Source organism: Thrips palmi, unplaced genomic scaffold (genome assembly GCF_012932325.1).
Source record: "Thrips palmi isolate BJ-2018 unplaced genomic scaffold, TpBJ-2018v1 HiC_scaffold_16, whole genome shotgun sequence".
Classification (NCBI taxonomy): Eukaryota; Metazoa; Arthropoda; class Insecta; order Thysanoptera; family Thripidae; genus Thrips; species Thrips palmi.
The window spans coordinates 586,688-609,720 of record NW_023144625.1 but is presented as its reverse complement, the minus strand read 5'-3'; the positions used below and the strand labels follow the sequence as shown (position 1 = coordinate 609,720).

At 45.6% G+C, this 23,033-nt stretch overlaps 1 protein-coding gene across 1 annotated transcript; it reads left to right on the top strand.

Moving 5' to 3' along the window:
* Positions 1–3,338: 3,338 nt before the first annotated feature.
* Positions 3,339–22,756, top strand: LOC117642111. The gene is made up of 5 exons (XM_034379953.1): positions 3,339–3,459; positions 6,197–6,286; positions 18,200–18,274; positions 18,466–18,642; positions 22,397–22,756. The coding sequence occupies exons 1-5, from the start codon at positions 3,403–3,405 to the stop codon at positions 22,556–22,558; spliced, it is 561 nt and encodes a 186-aa protein (XP_034235844.1). The 5' UTR covers positions 3,339–3,402; the 3' UTR covers positions 22,559–22,756.
* Positions 22,757–23,033: the final 277 nt, after the last annotated feature.

Genomic DNA, 23,033 nt, shown 5'->3' with positions numbered 1-23,033 from the left:
CAGGTATAGTTTTGGAGGGCGTCTGAAATATAGGGTACACCGAAATTTCGGCAAACAGGCAAATCTTTTATTTTGCGTTCAGGGAAGTTTCTGTCTGAGGCTCCCCAGGTATGAATCACCATCGAAGTACCGTTGGGGCCTTGAAGCGTGACCCCTTTACAATGTAAACACGTGGCATAAGTTGTTTTTACTTTGTCCAATGATAGTTAGGAACGGATTTCTTGCGTAACAGGCATTTGGGGTGATTCGTAACAGACCCGTACAAAAACAAGAATTTAAGTAGTTTTTGCTGTTAAATGCTTGAATTATTTCTCGAATCATCTGCTGTTTTAATCCAATACATTTACACAGCTCGGAATGCATTTTAAAGCGAGTTATTCTATGCTTTCCTCTAAAATTGAAAAAGTGAGGTTTGGATTGACATAGCCTATCAGTTAATGCTCAGGCGGTCAACGGCAGCTTGTAATGTAGATATTTAGACGTCTGCAGGACACCCGAAGAACAACTGGTGGAGGAGATACCATTCCCGACGATGTTTCATTTAATGTGTAGGATGTTATGAGAAGCCCCATGGCTGTTACAAATCACCCCATGCTGGGGCGATTCGTAACAGCATGCAAGGGTTTGGAAAACGTCTTAGATTTCAAAGATTACGGACTCTAGATTGATCCAATGGAGCTGCACAGTCTAGATGAAGGGCCAGACTGCTCAACTGGCACAAGTTTGACACCGATATGCAGAATGTTCTTAATTTTGTATAGAGAATTCCGAAATCTGTTACAAATCGCCCCATACTCCCTTATGGTTGGTGGGTCAATAAACTTGCCTTTTTAGTTTAGAAACGAGGTAGCCCGCTAAGTATCAAAATACGAGTTTTTTTGGATAAATGGTTGGTTAGCCAATAAACCTGTCTTTTGATGTGAGAGGCAAGGTGGACCTCTAAATAAATGTAGAGAGTAAGCTTTTCCAGTTGTATTCCATTCCCTTTTTTCTTGCCTGTTTCATGGGTTCAACATGTCTGTTGAGCGAAAGGGCCTGTTGGCCCCCTTATTCCGAATAAATGGACGTATGGTTGGTGGGCCAATAAACTTGCCTTTTCAGCTTAGAAGCCAGGTGGCCCGCTAAGTGTCGAAGAAGGCGTTTCTTGCATAAATGGTTGGTTAGCCAATAAACCTGTCTTTTGATGTGAGAGGCAAGGTGGCCCTCTAAATAAATGTAGAGAGCAAGCTTTTCCTGTTGAATTGCATTCCCTTTTTTCTTGGGCTCCGTCCTCCCTTCTTACGTAGGAACACAACTTGGAGGTGAGAATCATATTCACCATTGAACGGCAAACTGGTCTCTCCAACTTTTTCTTTGAATTCAAGACTGCATGAGATGAGATGAAAATTGTTGTAAGTCCAGACAAGATGAGACAAGTTTGAGCACTTTCAAAACATACCATTTCTAGTGTTCGGTTTCCCCACTCACACTTCGAGTTTGAACTAAAAGTGGTAAACCAAAGTGTTTCGGGGGCCTTCAGTTTTTGGTCTTTCTGTAAACCGGGCAAGTCAACTTTACCTCAAACCTTCATTGGGTACCATCACGAAACCAACGAGCGAAACCTACCTTGAAAAGCCAAATTTGCCAGGTTTCTGGTCCTGACCGAACCATCCCACCCTCCTATCCCTTTCACACAACTTTTTTTTCTTTTTCTACACTCCTACACAATAACCGAACTAACTTCGGTACTCCTAAAATTTCTGGAAATCTTTCTTTTTTCTTGCTGCACTGCCAATCCAAGTGTGAGTCAGTCTCACACTTGTAGGTGTGAGACACAGCTTGTCCCACACCTGCAAGCGTGGGACAAACGTGGCTCACACCTTTAAGTGTGAAACAAAATGTCCCACACCCTCAAGCGCGAAACAAAATGTCCCACGCCTACAAGTGTGAGACTGTCTCACAGTTGGATTGGCAGCGTCAATTCCAAAGGCTACTCTACGAACTCAAGCGTCGACATTGGACACTCCACCTGGAGTCAACGTGGTATGTACACTTACTGAAGTCCCCTACCTTCTGCATGTAAAGCAGAGCAACAGTTGTTACACAAGCTGCCGAAAGGACGTCGGTTTTGAGAAGCGTGCCCGAAGAACGTGTCTGTTGCACACTCTACCAAAAATGTCCTGTAAATGCCGTTAATTTATTACCAGTTTTCACTGTAGGCCAATTTACAGCGTTTACTGTGATCTGCTCACGGGATTCACTGTGATCTTGGTCGCGGTGTTCACTGTGATCTGGTCCCCAGTAAACACTGTGAGTTTGACGCCGCTGAGCACCGAAGTACTGCAAATCAGGCTCCAATTCACGGCGTTTACTGTGGCCAGATCACAGTGAACACTGTAACCGAGATCACAGTGAATGCCGTGAACTAGTTCACAGGAAACGCCGTGAATTGAATAACAGCAAACATTGGTAATAAATTAACGGCGTTGACAGGACATTTTTTGTAGAGTGCAAGGAGGTGTCTATCGATACGGAATGTCCCGGCATACCTCGAAAGCGCATCGCATGGCACAGTAAACGTTATTCAACTTAATGTCCATTATTGATTATATTTGACGCAAATGTTGCCAGTTAAGGTAGAAAACGGGGGGAATTAAAGCAACCAACCCGTGATAAACATCACAGCTGATGCCACAGTACTTTCAGGGCAATAGCGAAATTCAGTTTTCGTTTGTAAATTTGGACAAGTTTACCTTTTGTGAAGGGATTTTTCAAATTTTCAAAAAGTCTTTCAAAAAGAAAAATACGTGCTTCTGACAAAAAATTTGGTTTTGTTTGAGAGCCTTGGCCTCAGCCAAGGCTTAAAAAGCTTAACTCTCAGCACGTTATTGACTTTTTGCTCATTTTGTCAGTACCTATGCAAGTAATTTGTGCAACCGCACTCTAAATGTTCTACAGTGAAGATTCTCCATATTATGGTGAAAATGTTCCATATTATGGTGGTGCAGCTGACTTCGTATCATACCATTGAGAATTCACTGTACCTTATAGAGATTTTGACAAGTTTCGTTGGTATTATGGCGAAAATCGCCTCCATATTATGTTGGTGCAGCCTTTCACCGTAAGACATTTACTGTGCGTAATACGTACTTTTCCTTTTTTAAAGAACTACTTAGGAAATATTAAATAATGTATTGAAAATTTTGTTTTGTACATAACTTTACAAAGGAAATTAGTCATACTTAGAAAATACTAAGGATTATTGCTGTTTATAGGAATACGTAATTAATGAGGAAAAAGTCAGTAACGTGCTGAGAGTGTTGATCTCTTGCACGCAGTGAGTCTCAGAAAGAAGATTCCACTCGGATTGGGCCTTCTCACCGCAGTCCTCCTCGGCTACTCGGATGGGCAGAAAGTGGCGGTATGGAAACGTTGAAAAGATCGTCACTCACCGTTTCGAGGGGACATCACTCCAAAATGGTTAAATGATTGCAACTTTTGTAATTTATTGTTCTTTACTGCTTCAAATGCTGAAAACTGCATTCCACAATTCAAGTGACCGTAGTCAGGAGGAAGTTAGCCGCAAACAGGTGCTAAAACACAAGTTTTCTTTACTTTGACCGCGCTTTTCTCAGAACATGAAATTGCACTGTATTAAGCGTAATATTTGAGATACAGTAGTGACATTTGCGTGGTGGCTGCTTTGGCCGGTATCAAAATAATTGCGATAGGTATGTTTTTACAATTCTTGTTAACGTTTCAAATTAGACTTTTAAAAAAAAAAAAAATTGTTTTTTAAAAAGATTCTTTAGAAAATCTGAGCAACCGGCCATAGCCAGATATCGACGGGTCCTATTCAAAAGATCTTATCTGGGCGTTCCCCCCAAGAGAATCTTATCTTAAACGCAGGTGAATTTCACTCAGTTTGATCATTTGGGACGGACACGAGAATAAGCGGGATATATTTCTACATGCCTTATGGGTTTCTTTGATCTTTCATCTTCCGATTGAAGTGAATTAAATCACAAATTACATAGAATTGTAGCTGTACCAAATAATCAAACTGAGTGAAATTTGCCTGCGATGAAGATAAGATTCTATTGGGGGAACACCCAGATAAGATCTTTTAAATAGAGCCCCTGGAAACCAAGTTTAGCTGTTCATTCAAGGTCAAACCATTTTGCGTCCAGCGCTGGAACAGTGCAGTAACGTCCTGCAGGATACTATAAGATATTAGCGATTCTCACGTTTCGGGGCACTTTTGACGTCTCTGATTTGCCGAAAGTGAGAAATATCCACTGAAAATCTATCGGCGTGACTTCGTGCCGCTGCAGAGGCGTGAATTAAGTGTCACACTATTAACGGCATGGCAGAAAAGTCACGCCAAAAATCGGCGTGACTCATAAATTCACGCCAATTTTTGGCGTGAATTTCTAGTCATGCCGCTTTTTGGCGTGACTTGTCTCCTAAAACGCGTTGTCATTCACGCCAAATGAGGGCGCGACTCACATGTCACGTCACGCCTTTTTTCGGCGTGGATTTGGTGTCACGCCAATTTTTGGCGTGACTTTTTGTCACGCCATCATTTGGCCATGTATCCGACCATTACGTTTTCAGTGTCCAAGTAGGTTTTTTTGATTATTGGGGTCCTGAATGATGCTAGAGTTATGGCAATGGTATTTATAGTAAAGACCTTGTACTACCTCCCTAAAAACATGAGCCCTAAGGTATTTCTATACGTTTAGCGGGTATTTTGATCACGGAAATTACGTTATCACTGAAGTTACAAAGTGTGAAAATTGGCTTAAACGGCTGACTCGGGCTGGCTGTGGCTAGCAGTTCCAGGGTCAAATAATACTCAAAGCCCGACATTTAAGCGAAAATTTGTTTCACCTAGTGCTGCTGCAACATTGGGTAAAGGGTGCCACGGAAGTTACAGGTCATTGTTGATACACACCATCTTTTAATGCTCTAGCCCGCTTTGAGACTGTGTAGAGCATCTTAGATTCCCGCGACCCAAGCAATTATTTCCCAGGGACTCCACTTTGATGATTTAAGTCATGGAAAGTTTAAAGTTTGGCTTGGGTAGAGGTCCAGAGCAGCCTTTTCGAAAATTGTGTTGTGAAATAGATATGCGGTGGTCATTTTTCGTTGCAGCTTAAGTACCTTTGAAAGAAGTCTGGCGTATTGGTCTTCGGTTGAAATTAGCTCGAGACATTCCAGGCTTCGAATCCCCATCGACAGTTGGCAGCAATGTTGGAATCGGAAGACATTCGTTTCCGTAGTCATGATTTTTCATGATTTTGTTGCGTTTCATGATGAGTTTTTATGAAGTTAAGAGAGTAGCAAGTCTGTATATCGTTGTGACGGACATTTTTTGTTTGATGAGTCTGCGCAAAATGTGAACAGAAAATGGTGTTTCATTATTTCAAATTCATGATTTATTGGCTGAGCGATAGCGAAGCCTGTTACTCCAGTGGGGTTGAAAAGTTTTTCCTGTCTGTCTGTGTGTCTGTCTGTGTGTGTACACTACTCCTCCTGAACGGCTCGGGCGATCTGGCTGAGATTTTGCAGGCTTATTAGGTATGTTCTTGGCTCGGCACACGCGAAATTTCACTATCCTAGCTCAACTGGTTCAGTTTTTACAGCCGAAAAACACCTGAAAAACGGCGAAAAATCGAATTTTCTGCAGGCAGATCATTTCTGCCTTGAAGAAAGGGGGGTCTGGGGGGCGGAGCCCCCCAGCCCCGACAAGTTAAAAAGTGACAAGGGTCCAGATTGTGTTATCTGTAGATGAAGCAACTCTTTCTAGAATGAAGGGGAGTCTGGGGGGCGGAGCCCCTCAGCATGCATCACGTAAGAAGTAACCGACGATGGACAAGCCAATGTCTGCCGAAGGCAGGCTAGCGCCGCAGGCCAAGGTAGGTACGCCAGGCGCGGATTGGAGGAACAGGCCGCGAGACATCGCGAAGCCTGTTACGACAAGACGCGGTCTGGCGTAAACCTACCTTGTTTTAAAAAAACGCAAAAGTAAGACTTGTAACTTACAAGTAAGTTGTAACTTATTTTTAATCTTTTGAAAAATATTTACTTTGCTGTCATAGCGAATGATTTTCTCTCGGTTGTTGATCGCGTTCGATGGGAAGGAAGATAAATACCACATTATTTCGTCTCCAAAGCATCAAAGCTTCAAACCTTAGTGCGTGTGTCTTTACAGGGACCGTACGTCGTTGTAGTGGAACATTTCGAACCATGCCCACCCAAGTTCCTTGATCGACCATTTCCGATAACAGTCAGCGTCAAAAGATACACTGTTAAAAAAAGTCTGAAAATTCAGACCAATTTTTTCAGACCTAGTGGTCTGAATCTGAAATTCAGACTTGAGTCAGAATTTTCAGACAGTTGGTCTTAGTTTTACACCTTGTGGTCTGAAAAATGAGTTTCGGACTCAAGAGTCTGAATATTTGGATGGCGCGGTATAAATTTTCGGCGTCGGGGTCTTAAAACAGTCATTTGTAGTAGAAGGTCTGAATTTTCATCCTGCGCAGTCTGAAATTGACGCTTTATTTTCTGATAAAAGGCATGACTGCGTTTCAGGTGCTATAGACCCTGAATTGCTAGAGCAGTAGTAAATAGACTTTTGCTCAGCTAAGCGAACGGCCGTCTAGTGTTGAGTTTAAAATCAGCCTGCACTCCGCTGGTAGCTGCAGGATGCGACATGTTTGCCCTGGTTCCGGCCTGGACCGAAGCCCGGGTCACCCGAGCCGAGCCGAGCCGCTCCGGCGGCGGCCAGCCGAGCCAGGCACACCGAGCCGAGCCGGAGCGTTCGGAAAATCACCGCTGACCGGCGTGCCGGCCGAAGCCTACCTGCGCGGGGCGGGGGGAGAGAAGGGGGCCCTTAATCCCTCGGCCACTCGGGATTTCTGGACAGAATGCGTCAGTTTTAGCAGGGGGTGGCAACAGCCTAGTGCGCGCGTGAAGCTATGCGCGCCGCTCGGGCCGGCAAGGAGCGGCCGGGCGGCTGGGCCGCGCGGCCGAACCAAATTAAGCAGAACTTTGTCAAAACTGCATCGAACTGAGTAAACGAGGTCATTTTTAGATTCTACGCAAAATTTCCTATCCGTGAGTGACAATGGAATGGACTTTTGGATATGTAAAACATTCTAAAATCAATTTGAAAACCAAATTTACGGCACCAGACAGCCGACTTGAAGTTTCCCTTTCACTAAAAAAGCTATTTCCGTTCGTTTTAGGTCCATACATACAGCGAGCCGATTGTTGGCCACTATTTTCCGGGTTGCGTGGTACACTTGGAACGCCAATACGACTTCTGTAGCAGAAATGCCGATCCAAAAACTAATTTCCATTTTTGGTCCAAAATTGTATTTTGCAACTTTGGAGGTTAAAAGCACAGTTTGAAATAGGTTTCTCAGCATTGTCAACCTCACTAAGCAACCCAGAATTCAATTCTCTATCGCCCTGCTGTGTTGGATTTGCAAAAGGAGGTCAAACTTCTAATTGAAACGAAAAGGCCCGAAGCGCTGCAAAACCGGCAAAACAGTTCAAGTATTTTGTGGAGCTTAATGTGTGAAAACTATTTCTCAGATTGTAAATCCAACCACACCACCTTGCACAGTGTAATGAAAGATCGAAAAGTGGGAAAAAAATATTTTATTGTTCTAACTGACTTAACTTAATGCAGAAAGACGCATTCTGGTAGGAAAAGTGCCACAGGACCATCCAAGCGTCACAGAGACGCCATTTTTGAGAAAAATGGGGTAAAAACGCCGTATTTTCAGTTCTTGACACCCATGGCTTCTGCTGTTTTGCGAATCCGCAACTTTTCTCGACGCCAACTTGTTAAGGGGTACTAGGACAAGACTTGAGAACGTTTGTAGCATTGAACTAGGTGGGGAACTCGAGATATTTCGCCTCAAAATTTACAAATATCAGAAAAATCTACCAAAAATGCCGTTTTTGAACATTTTTGAAGCCCTGGCTTGGGCTCAATGGTGAATCCGCAACTTTTCTCGACGCCAGCTAGTTAAGGGGTACTAGAACAACACTTAAGATCATTTGGAGCATTGATCTAGGTGGGGAACTCGAGATATTTTGCCTCAAAGTTAACAAATTTCCTAAAAATCTACCAAAAATGCCATTTTCTGACCTGTTTGAAGGCTTGTCGTCGGCTGTGGCGAATCCGCAACTTTTCTCTACGCCAAATAGTAAAGGGGTACTAGGACAACACTTGATAACGTTCAGGGCATTGAGCTAGGTGGGGAACTCGAGATATTACGCCTCAAAGTTAAATTTTTTTCTAAAAACTTGCTATTTTCTGACCTTTTTGTAGCCCTGGCTTTGGCTCTAAGGTGAATCCGCAACTTTTCTCGACGCTCACTAGTTAAGGGCTACTACGACAAGACTCTAGATCATTTGGAGCATTGAGCAAGGTGGGGAACTCGAGATATTCCGCCTAGAGCAGTAGCCAAGCCTACAAAAAGGTCAGACACTGGCATTTTTGGTAGATTTTTTTAGACACTGGTTAACTTTGAGGCGAAATCTCTCGAGTTCCGCACCTAGCACAATGCCCCAAATGATCTCAAGTGTTGTTCTAGTACCCTTAAACTAGTTGGCGTCGAAAAAAGTTGCGGATTCGCCATAGGGCCGAAGCCAGGGCTTCCAAAAGGTCAGAAAATGGCATTTTTGCTAGGTTTTTAAAACATTTTTAAACTTTGAGGCGAAATATCCTGAGTTCCCCACCTAAATCAATGCTCTAACTGATCTCAAGTGTTCTTCTAGTACCCCTCAACTACTTGGCGTCGAGAAAAGTTGCGGATTCATCATTGAGCCGAAGTCAGGGCTTCAAAAAGGTCAGAAAATTGCATTTTTGGTAAGTTTTTTGAAACTTTTTAAACTTCGAGGCAAAATATCTCAAGTTCCCCACCTAGTTCAATGCTCAAAATGATCTCAAGTGTTGTTCTAGTACCCCTCATCAAGTAAGCGTCAAGAAAAGTTGCGGATTCGCCATAGAGCCGAAGCCAGGGCTTCAAAAAGGTCAGAAAATGGCATTTTTGGTAGGTTTTAGAAAATTTTGAAACTTTGAGGCGAAATATCTCGAGTTCCCCACCTAGCTCAATGCTCCAAACGATCTCAACTGTTGTTCTAGTACCCCTCAACTACTTGGCGTCGGGAAAAGTTGCGGATTCACCACTGAGCCCAAAGCCAGGGCTTCAAAAATGTTCGAAAACGGCATTTTTGGTAGATTTTTAGGACATTTGTAAACTTTGAGGCGAAATATCTCGAGTTCCCCACCTAGCTCAATGCTCCAAACGTTATCAAGTGTTGTCCTAGTACCCCTTTACAGGTTGGCGTCGAGAAAAGTTGCGGATTCGCCATAGAGCCGAAGCCAGGGCTTCAAAAAAGTGAAAAAATGGCAGTTTTGGAAGATTTTTAGGAAATTTGGAAACTTTGAGGCGAAATATCTCGAGTTCCCCACCTAGCTCAATGCTCCAAATGATCTCAACTGTTGTTCTAGTACCCCTCAACTACTTGGCGTCGAGAAAAGTTGCGGATTCACCATTGAGCCCAAGCCAGGGCTTCAAAAATGTTCGAAAACGGCATTTTTGGTAGATTTTTGGGACATTTGTAAACTTTGAGGCGAAATACCTCGAGTTCCCCACCTAGCTCAATGCTCCAAACGTTATCAAGTGTTGTCCTAGTACCCCTTTACAGGTTGGCGTCGAGAAAAGTTGCGGATTCGCCATAGAGCCGAAGCCAGGGCTTCAAAAAGGTCAGAAAATGGCATTTTTGGTAGGTTTTAGAAAATTTTGAAACTTTGAGGCGAAATATCTCGAGTTCCCCACCTAGCTCAATGCTCCAAATGATCTCAACTGTTGTTCTAGTACCCCTCAACTACTTGGCGTCGAGAAAAGTTGCGGATTCACCATTGAGCCCAAGCCAGGGCTTCAAAAATGTTCGAAAACGGCATTTTTGGTAGATTTTTGGGACATTTGTAAACTTTGAGGCGAAATACCTCGAGTTCCCCACCTAGCTCAATGCTCCAAACGTTATCAAGTGTTGTCCTAGTACCCCTTTACAGGTTGGCGTCGAGAAAAGTTGCGGATTCGCCATAGAGCCGAAGCCAGGGCTTCAAAAAAGTCAAAAAATGGCAGTTTTGGAAGATTTTTAGGAAATTTGGAAAACTTTGAGGCGAAATATCTCGAGTTCCCCACCTAGCTCAATGCTCTTAATGCTATTAACTGTTGTCCTAGTACCCCTTTACTGGTTGGCGTCGAGAAAAGTTGCGGATTCGCCATAGAGCCGAAGCCAAGCTTTCAAAACGGTCAGAAAATGGCATTTTTGGTAGATTTTTGGGACATTTGTAAACTTTGAGGCGAAATATCTCGAGTTCCCCACCTAGTTCAACGCTCCAAATGTTATCAAGTTTTGTCCTAGTACCTCTTAACTAGTTGGCGTCGAGAAAAGTTGCGGATACGCTAAACAGCAGAAGCCATGGGTGTCAAGAACTAAAAATACGGCATTTTTACCACTTTTTTCTCCAAAATGGCGTCTCTGTGACGCTTGGATGGTCCTGTGGCACTTTTCCTACCAGAATGCGTCTTTCTGCATTAAGTTAAGTCAGTTAGAACAATAAAATATTTTTTTCCCACTTTTCGATCTTTTATTACACTGTGCCTTGTAGGCCAGTCAATTCTACAGCTCCATTGTAAGTTTCATCGCAATCGGAGACCAAGAGTGAAGGCGGCAGAATATATTTTAAAGTTAGCTGCAAAAATCTGCCGCAGCGATTTCTCATACTTGCGCCCGCTCGACCAATCAACCAAACTGATGGGATTTACAATTATTATAGCTGTCTTTACTCTTGGTCTCCGATTGCGATGAAACTTACAATGGAGCTGTAGAATTGACTGGCCTACAAGGTGGTGTGGTTGGATTTACAATCTGAGAAATAGTTTTCACACATTAAGCTCCACAAAATACTTGAACTGTTTTGCCGGTTTTGCAGCGCTTCGGGCCTTTTCGTTTCAATTAGAAGTTTGACCTCCTTTTGCAAATCCAACACAGCAGGGCGATAGAGAATTGAATTCTGGGTTGCTTAGTGAGGTTGACAATGCTGAGAAACCTATTTCAAACTGTGCTTTTAACCTCCAAAGTTGCAAAATACAATTTTGGACCAAAAATGGAAATTAGTTTTTGGATCGGCATTTCTGCTACAGAAGTCGTATTGGCGTTCCAAGTGTACCACGCAACCCGGAAAATAGTGGCCAACAATCGGCTCGCTGTATGTATGGACCTAAAACGAACGGAAATAGCTTTTTTAGTGAAAGGGAAACTTCAAGTCGGCTGTCTGGTGCCGTAAATTTGGTTTTCAAATTGATTTTAGAATGTTTTACATATCCAAAAGTCCATTCTATTGTCACTCACGGATAGGAAATTTTGCGTAGAATCTAAAAATGACCTCGTTTACTCAGTTCGATGCAGTTTTGACGAAGTTCTGTTTAATTTGGTTCGGCCGCGCGGCCCAGCCGCCCGGCCGCTCCTTGCCGGCCCGAGCGGCGCGCATAGCTTCACGCGCGCACTAGGCTGTTGCCACCAGTGTTCGGACTTTTAGCGAAATCGACTGGCTGACGCGACTGGTGCCAGTCGGCCGCTGCTGGGCGGCGACTGACAATGGGTGCGCGACAGAGACAGATGCGCTCGGGTCGCCTCTGCCGAAGGTGCTTCGTGGACTCGAGGCGGGCCCGATGCCTGCCTTCGTGCCGGCCCAGTCGCTACCAGCTGATCAGCTGGACCTGGACCGGCGACGGGACGGGACAGTCAGGCGCAGCCGCCGTCGCTGACGAGCCAGCCAGCCAGCCAGCCACAGCTAGCACCGCCGCCGCCGCACGCGCAGCACCTAGCCGACCTAGCCCAAGCAAGCAGACGATGCCCGTCGCCCGTCACCTCGCCCTTTCCCCTTTCCCCTCCCCCCGCACAGTATTGTTGACACCGGCCGAGGCGAGCCGAGAGAGCGGAGCCAGAGGAGACCATAGACAGACCGACGACGGCAGAGTCACGGTGATCGATCAGAGTTGTACACAAACGACTTCACGATTATGAATGTTGACGAGCAAGCGGAGGAGGAACTTGAGGACCAGCCCACGGAGGGCCAGGAAGGACAAGAAGTGCAGACGCAGACTCCCGAGGCACCCGCACCGGGCCCTGCTGCTGCTGCACGCCGTCGTGCTGAACCGCGTCCAGGTACATGTCAACATGAAAGAAGGAGGGAGGGAGGAGAGCATTCTGATCTGACGGCTGGCAAACGGGTTGACCTCTCGCAAAACTATTAGGATGAGTTGTTGGGGTGAGACCCGCGGACGAGCACACGCGTGCCGGCGCCGGCAATCCACTCCACTCGAACGCGTGGGCGTGGGACAAGGGTCGCGAGCGAGCGTGGCGTGGCGGCCCGCGTTCGCGGCGGCGGGGCGCGGCCGCATGCGCCGCTGTGCTCTGTCTCTCTCACACTCGTGTGGCGCAAGATGCACGAGCGAGAGAGAGCGACGAACGTAACGCTACACTGCGAAATCGCTCTTGTGCTGCCTGCCGTGCATGGATGCAGCAGTGTGAATTTCCAACATTATTTTGTCGCTCTGTCTCTCTCACACTCGTGTGGCGCAAGATGCACGTGCGAGAGAGAGCGACGAACGTTATGCTACACTGCGAAATCGCTCTTGTGCTGCCTGCCGTGCATGGATGCAGCAGTGTGAATTTCCAACATTATTTTGTCGCTCTGTCTCTCTCACACTCGTGTGGCGCAAGATGCACGTGCGAGAGAGAGCGACGAACGTTATGCTACACTGCGAAATCGCTCTTGTGCTGCCTGCCGTGCATGGATGCAGCAGTGTGAATTTCCAACATTATTTTGTCGCTCTGTCTCTCTCACACTCGTGTGGCGCAAGATGCACGTGCGATTGAGAGCGACGAACGTTACGCTACACTGCGAAATCGCTGCCTCAGCCATGGCCCACGTCTACGTCCTCCTGTCTAAGATCAACGTACGTCCTTCGTATGTCCATGTGAGCCTGTTTCTGTTCATCTCTCCATTTTCTTCTTTTTTTTCTCACTTGGTTCGCTCTTTTGCCACCCGTCATTCGTCGGAACGTTTTCCTTTTTCTACTTCTCGGAATGAGTTACGTCACTACAAAGTCGCTTTTAGTTGTCTTACCGCAAGAAATCTTTTGCAGCTGCGGGGCCAAAACCTACTTCAAAGGAAATAGAAGCCAGCAAAGAGGAATGCAGGCAGAAGCTTCTTAATGGTGAATGGGTTTGCATTGAAGTGAACAAGGCTGGTACGAGTACAGGTTCGAGTGCGGCGTGGGAGAAGTTTGGCCGGATCGTCCACAAGAATGATCATAAAATCAAGACTAAATTTGTACAATGCCTGAATCCTGATTGCGGTCTTATCAAAATTTCTAATGTTAACAATGGGAGTCGCAAATGTTTGGCTGAACATAACTGCAAGCCTAGAGGGCCAGCTTCAGCAAATCTCCATACCAGAGACGTTAAAGCCCAGATGGCCAAACTCCTGGCCGATATCACAGGCGAAACGTTTGCACCTTTCACGTTATGTGAGTCTGACTCCTTCAAGGATTTTGTAAATTTTGTGTTGACTGTGGGAAGAAATAGCAAGCTGCTTAGTCTGACTGCCGACGACGTACTTCCAAGTGCCAAGACTGTGACCGAGAAGTTGAGGGATTCTGCTGATGAAATTAAGGCAGACTTGGTCGAAAAAATCAAACCAATGGTTGATGATGGCTTGTGCTCTGCAACATTGGATGGATGGACTGACGAGCAGCGCCAAAGAAAATACTATGCTCACACTGTGTCATACATAGACGACGAATGGGAAATGGCTGATAACCTGCTTTGCCTAGCACACTGCAATGCCGAGTCGGTCACTGCAGAGGTTATCAGTGATACGGTAACGATGGAGAAAGTTAATCTGGATATCAACCCTGAGTCCGAGATGCATTACGTCACTGACGATGGTGCCGACATAGTGTGTGCCGTGCGTCTTTGCAAGCAAGAACGGTCCTATTGTATGGATCATTGCACCAATCTGACCATGAAGAAAGCCATGCAGGCACCACTAAACCGGGTGGACTTGTATGGGGATGCTGGTGGCCGTGTTGTGGATGCTGTTAACAAGGCCGTCACTATCATCAAAGGCTCCAAAGCCCAGCATGCACAGGAAGTTCGGGCCAAACTAAAGGCTGGGCCCAGGAAGCGCACGGGCCAAAGGGTGTTCGTCTCGAGCATTCCCATGCTTAAGTCTGCAAAGCAGCACTTTAAAAAGGTATGGTCGGGTTATTTATGGGCTCTTTCTGTGGAGCATTCCCCCCCCCCCCTCTCCCCCAGTTTTCTTTCATCTAATACTTTTTTATTTCTGTTAAGGTTGAAGCAACACTTGGCAGATTGGGCCGGAATGAAGTTCTGAATGGGATCACAGAACAAGATATTCAAGACGTGATCGACGTAGTGTCACCCATTCAGAACCTTGCCACCGCCAAAGGCTCTAAGAAGATGTTTTTAGCTCGGCACGCTAACGAAGTGGCAAAGTTCACAACTGCTCATGATAGTGACTCCCCGCTGAAGACTGCTCTAAAAATCCACATTGCCGAGGAGTTGTCTTTACTGCCACTTCTTGTGCTTATTCAGAAGTTGAAGAGCGTTGTGAAATACATCAAGGCAAGTGGTTTAATGGAGCAGATTCAGGGGGGTGCTCTCAAACAAGAAGTGGATACCAGGTGGATGTCCCTGCTGTATATGATGGAGTCTTTCTTTCCACCTGAGAAATCAGACCATCCTATCCACAGCAAAATAGACCAGGTAACGACAACAAGGCGCCCTGCCATTTCCCGTTGCAGTGACTAGCTGTAGAGTAAGACCCGTTTTCCATTTCTTAACGTTTTCTTGTTGTTACTTTTTTTTACAGATAAATGGTTTATTGCGTGAGCGGGACAGAGAGGCCCTTGTCATTTCGGACGATGACATCATCTTACTTGAGGCTACTATTCCGATTCTTAAGACGTTTGAAAGAGCCATTAAGCAATTTGAGGGGGAGTACTCACCGACGATTCAGTTCGTCATCCCTCAGTACCACCTGATAAAGGAGGCCTTGCAAGTTCGTTTTGATGATAGCAACTTGATGGCTAAGCTGAAGGCAATGCTGCGCCGGGAACTGGATAACAAGTTTTTGCCAAACATTTCAATCCGGCACAAACTTGGCCTCCTGTTCTGGCCGCAGTTTAAAAGCTTGCCAAAGATGTCGGCTGCTGAAAAAGACGAGGTTTGTATTCGTTATGTTGAGAGGGTGGTTTGCAGTCAAAATAAGTCGCTCTAATCCATCTCCGTAACGTTTTGCACTTCTAATGCAATTTACTTGCGCGCAGGTGCACCAAGCTGCTCGCGACATGCTTGCCGAGGTGGCTCGCAAGCAAGCTGAGAAGCAACCTGCTGTGGTGAACGAGGAGGAACCTTCAGCGCCTGCCACGAAAAGGAGGAGAGTATCTTCATCCTCTGAAGATGAGTATTCAATGCTCCAGCTTGAAGCAGAGCTAGAAGAGCCACCAGCAGAGGATGAACTGACAATTTACTTAAAATTGAATACTGCTCTGTGCAAGGCAAAGCCTAAAGATATTCTTAAGTGGTGGAAAAATAAGGTTTGTACCGACTGACTTTATCACGGCATTTTGATCATGGCTTTTTTATTTACATTGATGCTTTTTTTGGACAGGCCAAAGACTTTCCTCTTTTAAGCAAAGTCGCACGGAAGGTACTAGCTACCCCTGCGTCTAGCGCATCGGCGGAGAGGAAATTTAGTGCAGCGGGACTCCTGATCACGTCCAGAAAGAACAATTTGCTGCCGGCTACTGTTGCCGATATTTTGATCGTGCATGACTACTTGAAAAAGAAAAAGAGACTGAAGAACAGGCTGTGATTGCACCTGCACGGTTAACTTTTTTTGTTTTTTGTTTTTTTGTTTTTGTTCATATTTTTCTGTGACTTTTCCTAGTCAATTTTGCCAAGAAACTTTGTGCTAGAAATTTGTGTCAGGCAATACCACTCATTTGTTTCTCTTTTGTAGAATAATGTCACAACTCAAGCATATGAAAATCAATGACATGACTGAATAAAAGTTTGTATTTGAGGTTTCCATTCTCCTATCTTAACATTATATGAAATCCACTTGTCCGGCATCAAACCATCCTCACACAAAACGCCCCGTGCACGCATGCAACACAACATACACACGCCTATGCTTCGCCTTGGTGCCCAACGAGCCGCCGGCGGCGGCACGGCCATGGCCACGCCTCGGGTGCACCACAGTTCGCGGATTCGGGGGGGGGGGGGGGGGGGGGGGGGAATTACTGCACCCTTACGTACTTGATAGAACACCCGTCACGTGCTGGTGAATCACCGACATGGCGGGGCGGGCCCGAAAGGCAGACGATCAATAATTGTGGCCCAGCCATTAATCGCAATCACAATCGACTGCTTGGTAGGCAAAAAGCACGGTAGCACCCCTGTAAGTAGGCAAAAGGCACTGCTTTACCCCCTCCTTAGAAACATCCTGGATCCGCGCCTGTGCGCCACGCGCCGCCATCTCCTTAGATGGGCAACGCGCCACCACGCCTCGGGTGCGCCTCGCTCTGCCTCCTCCAAATCCAGGTGCGCAACGCGCCGCACCGCCACCAGCCAGCCTCCCAGTGTGCGGACACTGGGCAGCTGCGAGCGGCCGACGCCAGTCGGATTCGGCTGGGACCAGCCAGTCGCTTACCGACTGACGACTGAAGCCCGTGCCAGTCGGATGCAAGAGCCAGCGACTGGCACGTCAGTCGCTTCAGCCAGTCGATTTCGCTAAAAGTCCGAACACTGGTTGCCACCCCCTGGTTTTAGCTTGTCTCCAGAGCAGTGCACATCGCATCCGAATACAAGTCCGCGTCGCGTGTCATCTTTCTTGTGACGCTCCGTCGTGAAGCAAGTTTTATGTGTTACATCGGCGCTCAGCACAGTGGGTACAGTGCCTTTTTGCCTTCGCCTTTCCGTGCCCCAAAATTGCTTTGGGTGCGTGCAGTCACCACTCTGAAGCATCCGAAATCCGCGGCCAGCAGGCTGTGAAAGTGGCGTAGCCCTTTTACTGATATTGCTCTTCCAAACTAAAGGGACGGGTGAGGCGAGTGGGTGGCGTTTTGGAAATTTGTCACTCCTCTTTCATCCTCGTCCCCCAAAATATTTTCATCGTGCCGAAAAAATTTCCACAAGTGGCATCTGGATCCACCCTGCTGCTTTTCCCGTTTTCAGCTGCATTTCTGGGGTTTTTCATCCGAGGACTAGTTTTTTTTTTTTGGGGAAACTCTCTCAGCAAAATATCATATCTAGTTAAAGTTTGCGCAACTTTGGGTGCTACATTTTAAAAACAAGAGCTGTTTTACAACTGCTCTATTTAGTGCATGCATTCCATGTTTTTCAGCAATTTAAAAAATGCATCCCCCAAAAAATAATATGGGATCCCGACAAAAGTGGTAATTTTTACCTGGGCGGCTTAGAATTCAACCCGCGAGGGGGAAAAATTTAGACTGCCATTAGTCCGAAAATTCAGATACCTGGTAGTCCTCGTCCCTAAAGTATTTTCATCGTGCCGAAAAAGTTTCCACAAAGGTGCATCTGGATCCACCATGCTGTTTCCAGTGTTTACAGCTGCATCTTCTGGAGTCTTAATCGAGGGCTAGTTTTTTTTTGGGAAGCTCTCTCAGCAAAATATCAATCTAGTTAAATTTTGCGCAAATTTGGGTGCTACATTTAAAAACCCAAAAGCTGTTTTACAACTGCTCTATTTAGTGCATGCATTCCAGTTTCTCAGCAATTTAAAACAGCATCCCAAAACATAATATGCATCCCGACAAAAGTGGTAATTTTATTTCCTGGGCGGCTTAGAATTCAAAACCCCCGAGGTGAAAAATTCAGACTGCCATTAGTCCGAAAATTCAGACTACCTGGTAGTCGTAAAATTCTAAATACTTTCTAGTCTGAAAATTCAGACGACAGGTGGTCCAAAAAATTTAGAGTGTCCCGGGGGGCTGAAAAATTTAGACCACTGGGTTTTAAAATTGACTTCATCCCAAAAAGTCTGAAAATTTCGACTTTTTTTTTAACAGTGTACCGCCATAAACCCCAAGAGAAATATTTCAACTGCAACTTCACCACGAGTTTGACTTTCGACGACAACGTAAACGTTAGTGCGATTAGCTTAATATTTAAGAAACATTTTGTCATTCTTTGATTACCTATAAACCAGTTCATAAAACATCTGGTTCCTGATTTTTGATTACTTATGTTCTTCACTGAGCGACGACTGACAGGGTCTGTTCAGTAAAACGAATTGCTTCACACTTCCTCTTTCACACTGTTGTTTACTTTGTCCAGAGCGCCGTCGTGTTCGATTCGTGGAGCTCCCGCGGCGGTTGGAAGGACAACGCCCTGGAGATGAAGTTCAATCGTCTCTGCTCGTCTATGAACGCGTACCTCCCAGACGTGTGGCAGCATCTTCGTGGCCATGTCTACGGGCCCAGCGGTCTCGTTACGGCCTGTCCCTTGCCACCGGTAAGGGCAACAAGGTAGGTGTACGACAGACGGGGGCTTGTCGAGCAGGCCTCGCGATGCTGCTCCTGTTCTGACAAGCCACGCCTGGCATCTACCTTTCCCTCGGCAGGCTGGGTGAATCACTGTGCCTTCTGGTGTACACATGAGTACGAGGGAGTACACCTTCCTTTACCCATAAATTTCACATTTGTAAACATCTCAATGCTTTATTAAGCGTTTTAAATATCACTCAACGCCAAATCGGTCGAAAAACTAGTGAATTTCGCCCTTTTAAAACTTGTGAGTACACTGAGTACGGGAAAATTTGTACACATGAGTACACTAGTGATTCACCCCTCGCTTCTGTCACACATCGGTACTCAATGAGACGCGAATGCAACTCGCAAGTCGAAACAGAAATCGGTTTTTGTATTTACGCTGGGGGCTCCGCCCCCCAGAACCCCCTTAAAAATGCACTGCAAACCTAACTGTCTACAAAGTACTTAAAAATGCAAGCTTGCAAGTACACACTTACAGACGCACGCTTTACGCATGGAGTTATACGACGTCAAGCGTGCGTTTGTAAGTGTGTACTTGCAAGCATGCATTTAAAAGTGTGTACTTGCAAGCCTGCATTTGTAAGTGTGTGCTTGGCTAAGCATGCGTTTGTAAGTGTGTACTTGCAAGCATGCATTTATAAGTGTGTACTTGCAAGCCTGCATTTGTAAGTGTGTGCTTGGCTAAGCATGCGTTTGTAAGTGTGTACTTGCAAGCATGCATTTATAAGTGTGTACTTGCAAGCCTGCATTTGTAAGTGTGTGCTTGGCTAAGCATGCGTTTGTAAGTGTGTACTTGCAAGCATGCATTTGCAAGTGTGTATTTAGTATACAGTTAGGTTTGTAGTGTGTGGAATGACGGGGTTCGCTGATCAAACTGCGTCACATATTTAGGTTAGTACCCCGGAACTCTGGTGAAGGGGGAACCAGGGGTCGGAAACGGCCTAGGGAGCGCGTGAGCCCATGCGCCCCACCGCTACCGACGCGCCGCGCGCGGCGGACCGCTCTGCACGGCGGTACTAAAATCGACAGAACTTTGTCAAAACTTCATCAAATCGATCAAACGAGGTCATTTTTGGATTCTACACAAAATTTCCTATCGATTACGAACAATGGTTTAGCGTTTCAAGTGTTTAAAACACGTTATTTTTCAATTATAAGTCAATTTTACCGGCAACCGACAGCCGACTTGATATTTCTCATTCGCTTAAAAAGTGATTTCTGTTTGTTTTAGGTCCATACATGCAGCGAGCCGATTGTTGGCCGTAGTTTACTCTGTGGCGTGGTGTGTTTGGAATGTTGATACGACCTCTGGGGCGACCACAGTGATCCAAAACGTAACTTGGACATTTGGTACAAAATTGGTTTTTGCAACTTTGGAGGTTAAAAGCACAGCTTGTGAAAGCACGTTTGTCATGTTCTATACGCCTAAGCCACCCAGAATTTTATTCTCTATCGCCCTGTGGTAAGGGTTTTGCGAAAAGGGGATCAAACTTCAGATATCTCGCAAAAGTTCCGAAACACTACGAAAAAGCCGTAACAGTAAGCAACGGGGGAGCTTAATGTAAACAAACTATAGCTCGGATTGAAAATCTGACACCACCACGTTGTAGCGCGGACAATTTTACAAGCCATAGTCTAAGCTCATCGCAATCGGACCATCGGTTTGAACGTAGCGAGCAAATCTCTTAAACCCCCCTGTTCAGTGCGCCGCCACAGTAATTTCTCATACTGCCGCCGCCTGCCCAAACCCGACGTTAAATCTGTCTTTTAAATATATCTGCTGTTTTCAAACCGAGGTCCGATTGCGATGAGCTTAGCTATGGCTTGAAAAATTTGTCCGCGCTACAACGTGGTGGGTCAGATTTTCAATCCGAGCTATAGTTTGTTTACATTAGGCCCCCCGTTTGCTTGTACTTTTAGGGTCAGGGGGGGGAAGAACTGGACGTTTTGCAATCTTTCTCGATTTTGACTCTAATTGACATCTTTAGCCAATGTATCCGTTGGGTCTGTTGATGGGCCTCAAAGAAAGACATTTCAACCCTCAGCGAGTGCGTTTGCGGCTTCATTCAGTAATAAAGAAAAAAAACAGTGTGCGATTCTTCCCCGTCGAAAGGGGGAAAAATCGAACACCTAAGGGGAAAATCGGACATAGGCTTTAATTTTAAAAAAACCTATGAAAGTAGGTCAGAAATCTCTTGGGAACGATATTTGGAGGTAACACTTGCGATACCCACTGAACAGCCGCACGAGTATTCCTACGTAGACAGAAATCATCGAGTTGTCAGGGGGGCCGTGGCGGCACGTTTTTGAGGTTTAAGTGACCAAAATGTATGAAAACGTCAACAGCCGTGTTTTTTTTTCCCACTAAATGTTGGGAAATGCTAAAATACCTTGTTTCGACCACTTTGGTGGGATGTTAGGGCAATTCATCGATTATTATAGAAAAAAAGAGGTGTTCGATTTTTCCCCGCACCAGTGTACGGTTTTTCCCCGTTTCGTATTTAACCCTTCATATGTAATCCAGCTTGAAATCTGCTAAAACATTTGAACGTATCTTGGGCTCCACACTTCCAACTTTCGTTTACAATAAGAATATTCGTCACAGTAGGCTCGGAAAGTCGTTAAAAAGAGATATTGCGGGCACCAACTTTGAAAGTTTTTTAAAGGGGTTTTTAAAAGAGACCTCGTTTAAAGGTGACTTTGAATACTTTCCGGGTTTAAGTAGGCTAAAGTCCTCTTAAACGCAATCTAGCAGATCATCAAAAAGCAATACTGAATACTTTGCACGTCCCAAAACAGGTAAATTTGTGGCGAAAGTGCGGTGTGCGTTTCTTCCCCAACTTGCAGGTGTCCGGTTTTTCCCCGCCCTGACCCTACGGCGTTTTCGTAGTGTTTCGGAACTTTTGCGAGATATCTGAAGTTTGATCTCCTTTCGCAAAACCCTTACCACAGGGCGATAGAGAATAAAATTCCGGGTGGCTTGGGCGTATAGAACATGACAAACGTGCTTTCACAAGCTGTGCTTTTAACCTCCAAAGTTGCAAGAACCAATTTTGTACCAAATGTCCAAGTTACGTTTTGGATCACTGTGGTCGCCCCAGAGGTCGTATCAACATTCCAAACACACCACGCCACAGAGTAAACTATGGCCAACAATCGGCTCGCTGCATGTATGGACCTAAAACAAACAGAAATCACTTTTTAAGCGAATGAGAAATATCAAGTCGGCTGTCGGTTGCCGGTAAAATTGACTTATAATTGAAAAATAACGTGTTTTAAACACTTGAAACGCTAAACCATTGTTCGTAATCGATAGGAAATTTTGTGTAGAATCCAAAAATGACCTCGTTTGATCGATTGATGACGTTTTGACAAAGTTCTGTCGATTTTAGTACCGCCGTGCAGAGCGGTCCGCCGCGCGCGGCGCGTCGGCAGCGGTGGGGCGCACGGGCTCACGCGCTCCCTAGGCCGTTTCCGACCTTTGGGGGAACTATTCTGAGAATGAGTTTTTCCAGCATCGTTTCCAGAAATTTTCTATTGATTTAAAATGATCGAGTCGCGAAGCCTGGTATGACAAGGCATAGTCTGGCGTACACTTCCCCTAATTTTTTAAAGTTTCGGACCCCTGCCCTTAATGAGGGGAGTTGCGAAGAAAGTGCTTCTGCAAGGCAATCGTTCTTCACAACTCTGGTATTTGACATTCTTGACTTTTCCAGGACACATACAGCATTAACAACCTAACGACGCGCTACGCTTCCACGCTCATCCCAGCCTTGTACTACGGAAAGTGGCGAGTCAACCTCAGAGCCTTCCTCAAAGAACAGTGCTTCATGTGCATTCGTGCAATTGTGCGCGTTGATCCCAAAGGCAAAGCATAGGCAAAACAAATGAACCATGTTTTAGTTATCTTGTACGAAGGCATTGTCTTTTGTTCGTTCCTCTGTCTGTACACGCTAAGGGGCGTTCCTCATCAGACTGTCAGGGTCCGAAATGTACTTGCTCTCAACGGGCTCCCAACTTTTTCTAACTTAGCCTACAGGGTGAGTTTTCTCAATGTGTCAATAATTTGTAGGTAGTTTGGGCACCCCAAGGGGATCATTTTCTACCAATGAACTAGTGGGCGCAAACGTCTAGGTACGGAGATAATTGGTGTTTTGTTGGCTGAGCGATAGCGAAGCCTGTTACTCCAGTCGGGTTGAAAAGTTTTTCATGTCTGTCTGTCTGTCTGTCTGTGTGTCCGCACTACTCCTCCTGAACGGCTCGGCCGATCTCGGTGAGATTTTGCACACTTTTTGGCCCGCCCTTCTATTCAAAAAATAGGGGGAGGGCCTATGCATTTGCCTTTGTGTCTGT